This window comes from Olea europaea, chromosome 1, assembly GCF_002742605.1.
Source record: "Olea europaea var. sylvestris chromosome 1, O_europaea_v1, whole genome shotgun sequence".
Taxonomy (NCBI): domain Eukaryota; kingdom Viridiplantae; phylum Streptophyta; class Magnoliopsida; order Lamiales; family Oleaceae; genus Olea; species Olea europaea.
Genome location: NC_036237.1, coordinates 34142642 through 34145538, shown reverse-complemented (window position 1 = coordinate 34145538; position 2897 = coordinate 34142642). Strand labels below are relative to the sequence as shown.

At 34.0% G+C, this 2897-nt stretch overlaps 1 protein-coding gene across 1 annotated transcript; it reads right to left on the bottom strand.

Moving 5' to 3' along the window:
- LOC111402305 lies at positions 1-2538 on the bottom strand. Its single transcript, XM_023030524.1, has 5 exons — positions 2232-2538; positions 1810-1904; positions 1645-1725; positions 1239-1314; positions 1-1152 (listed from the first exon to the last, which is right to left on the bottom strand). Exons 1-5 carry the CDS (start codon positions 2479-2481, stop codon positions 1046-1048), a joined length of 609 nt encoding a protein of 202 aa, XP_022886292.1. The 5' UTR covers positions 2482-2538; the 3' UTR covers positions 1-1045.
- Positions 2539-2897: the final 359 nt, after the last annotated feature.

Here is a 2897-nt window from a genome sequence, read left to right as displayed (position 1 = left end):
TCGAAATTAGTCATGGACTTCCATATTTGTTTCAGTTTAACCATTCTATCTACCTCTGTCTTTTGAAAAGTAACAGAATTGCTGACTCCAACAGAAATAACAGTGTGGAATAGTCCATTAATACATTAGTTATATTGTCCGGGCTGGCAAACAAGCTTATTCTTCTGAAAAAACCAATCATTTATGATGCGAAAGTAGGACGGATAACTAAGAAATACAAACAGCAGGAAGCAGACATTGATAGTTCATTGGGGAAGGGCTAAGGCAAAGCACACACAAACTTATGAATATAAATATGTGAATGAATAGGTTATCATGTTTATTATCTGTATGTTGAAAGTACAAAGCTGAGTTCCTAATCAGATTGTACGGAATTCATCTTGGGAAGGTATATCATATGTAACTCTAAAATTCATCATTGACGGGGCATAAGAACGACAAAGGAGTGTATTTAACATTCTATTCTAGAATATATTTCAGCATTATAACAATGCTATAGAGTTAACTTCAACAAATTTAATTGAAGAAGTAGCATCCTGAAGGACTTTATGCAAATCCTATAGAAAGAAGGGGCGGTGTTATGCTATTGAACACCTTTGAACAAATTGAAGGGTGATAATTATTGCAATTTACTCATAGCCAGATAAGCCCAAGTTTGATGTAGGATTAGATGGTTCAACTTCCTCTTGACTATTTGGTTCTATGTCAACCTCAATGCATATGTATGATGAGTATGTAAACAACAAAAGATTCCAGGAGAAACGAGTTTTTGCTCTTCAAACAGCTTTGAATTGCGCCCCTAGGATTGTCCAAAGGCTTTGTGCCTGTGGTTTTCATACAACCGTGTTAAGTGCCAATGGCAGTAAGGTGATCCAGCCAATTTAGAAAGACTCTTCAGAAAACGTTTGTAGTTCTCTCTCGGTTTTATTTTCAATTTTTAATGAGTACGGATATTTAAAATTACATCAAATCAGAGGAAAAGACAGAAGGCATATAATAGACTAAAGTTAGAAAAAAGAATGAAAAGAACTCAAGAAATAAGGTATTAAAGCAACCTACCTGCGTTCTCAAGTAAATTGAACCCATTATTCCATCCAGGCAAATTTTTCTCAGCAGTGATTTTCCAATTTTCTTCAAAACTACCAAGCTCGTCTATAAAAATAAAGAAGCAACGAGATGTATTGTGAAGAAAAATTTATTAGAAGTATGCCTCTCAACACTTTCAAAAAGAAACAAACCTTCATTCAGATTGTGCAAAGTCTGTAGTGAATCCGTTCTACCATCTGAAGAATGTTTTGTGGTAACAGAATGACCCTGCAGAAGCAATATTAGAAAACATAAATAATAATGAACAAAACAAAAGGCAAAAGCCTTCAGCCTGTTTCAATTCGAACTGCTAGATACATTCCATAGAATTGTTTGCCAAGAAAACACATCAAATCCTTAAGATAGATATTTGCTATCTATTAGGAGAGCTCAATAACTCAAAATGGAACAACAATACCACTGTAGGGAATTTCACAGGAGGAAAAAAAAAAACTACTTATGAGCATATTCCAACATTCACCAGGATACCCATTGCATTCAAAAATTGATCGTGATTAGTTATATGATACAAGAATGTACCCCCATCAAGTATATTACCTTATCGTGGATTCCTTTGGACAATGTGTGAAGTGATTCACCAACGATCTTATCTTCTTCTTTCATCTCTGTCAAAACCACCTGTTCCAATGACAATAAAAATATAAGGATTAGAACAATATTTATCACCAAAACAACACCGTCCCACATGAATATGCCACTTACCCCATCACCACCAGTCATTTTGCCAAAAGAGGAACTGTAATACACTCCATCCGCACCTCCATATGCTACTCTCTGATAACTAAAGAGCTGGGTACCTATTAAGTGAACACCACAATCCCACGTAAAGAACCAAGATAAAAAGGCAAAGAAATCAACATGCAAACTTCAGAAATTTTGTTAACATATCCTAAACATCATCTGTCCTAAATGAATTTAGTGATTCGAATATGTGGGTCGAATCACTTTTTTTTTGTCGAAGGCCTTACATATGCACAATTTTCATGAATGGGTCATGACATGCATGCTTTCATACTATATTAAACCATCAAAATCCTTGCAGGCTCATAATTATAAAAGTAACCTTCACATTACTTTTTGGAAAATGGAAATATAACATAACAAATTAATAACAAAATGGATACCACTTTCATGATCAGTAGGGTTCTTAACAACAAGTTCTTTATTTGACATGTCCTTGTTCTGAAAACCATTTCCACTGTCACTATCAGGGTTCAATTCCTCAATAGTAATCTGCCGTGATCCAGGCTGTTGATCAAAAGGGCGTGTGAAAAATGGATCATCAAATGGATTATTCCCACCAAACAAACTGCCAAATGGCTGAGTAAAGAACGGATGGTCAAATGGATCTTTCCCTCCAAATAGCTTAGCCATGAATGCACACAAGAACTCAGTCACCTAGATAAAAAATAATACGCAAAAAATAAATGATTAACAAAACAATAACAAAAAAAAACATAAGATCAAAACTTTTTCATAAAACTTTATAATAATACAACACGAATAAAAATTAAAATAACCACGAAGGCTCTAAATAAAACAGGTAAAATAACATAAGGTAACAGCTCTACCAATAGATTGTTCAGAAAAACTCCAGAAAAAAGCTGCAGGAACTCAAAAAAATTCCTAATTTTTTCAGTAAAATTTCAAAACATTAAGAGCTTGAAGAAACTTATAGAAAACTTCAGCCAATATACTCGAAAACTTCTAACAAGAATTAGACGCAGTATGAGCTTTGTTGCAAACTTTAACTAAGAATAAACTTGATTGCGATCTTCAACTAAAAAAAA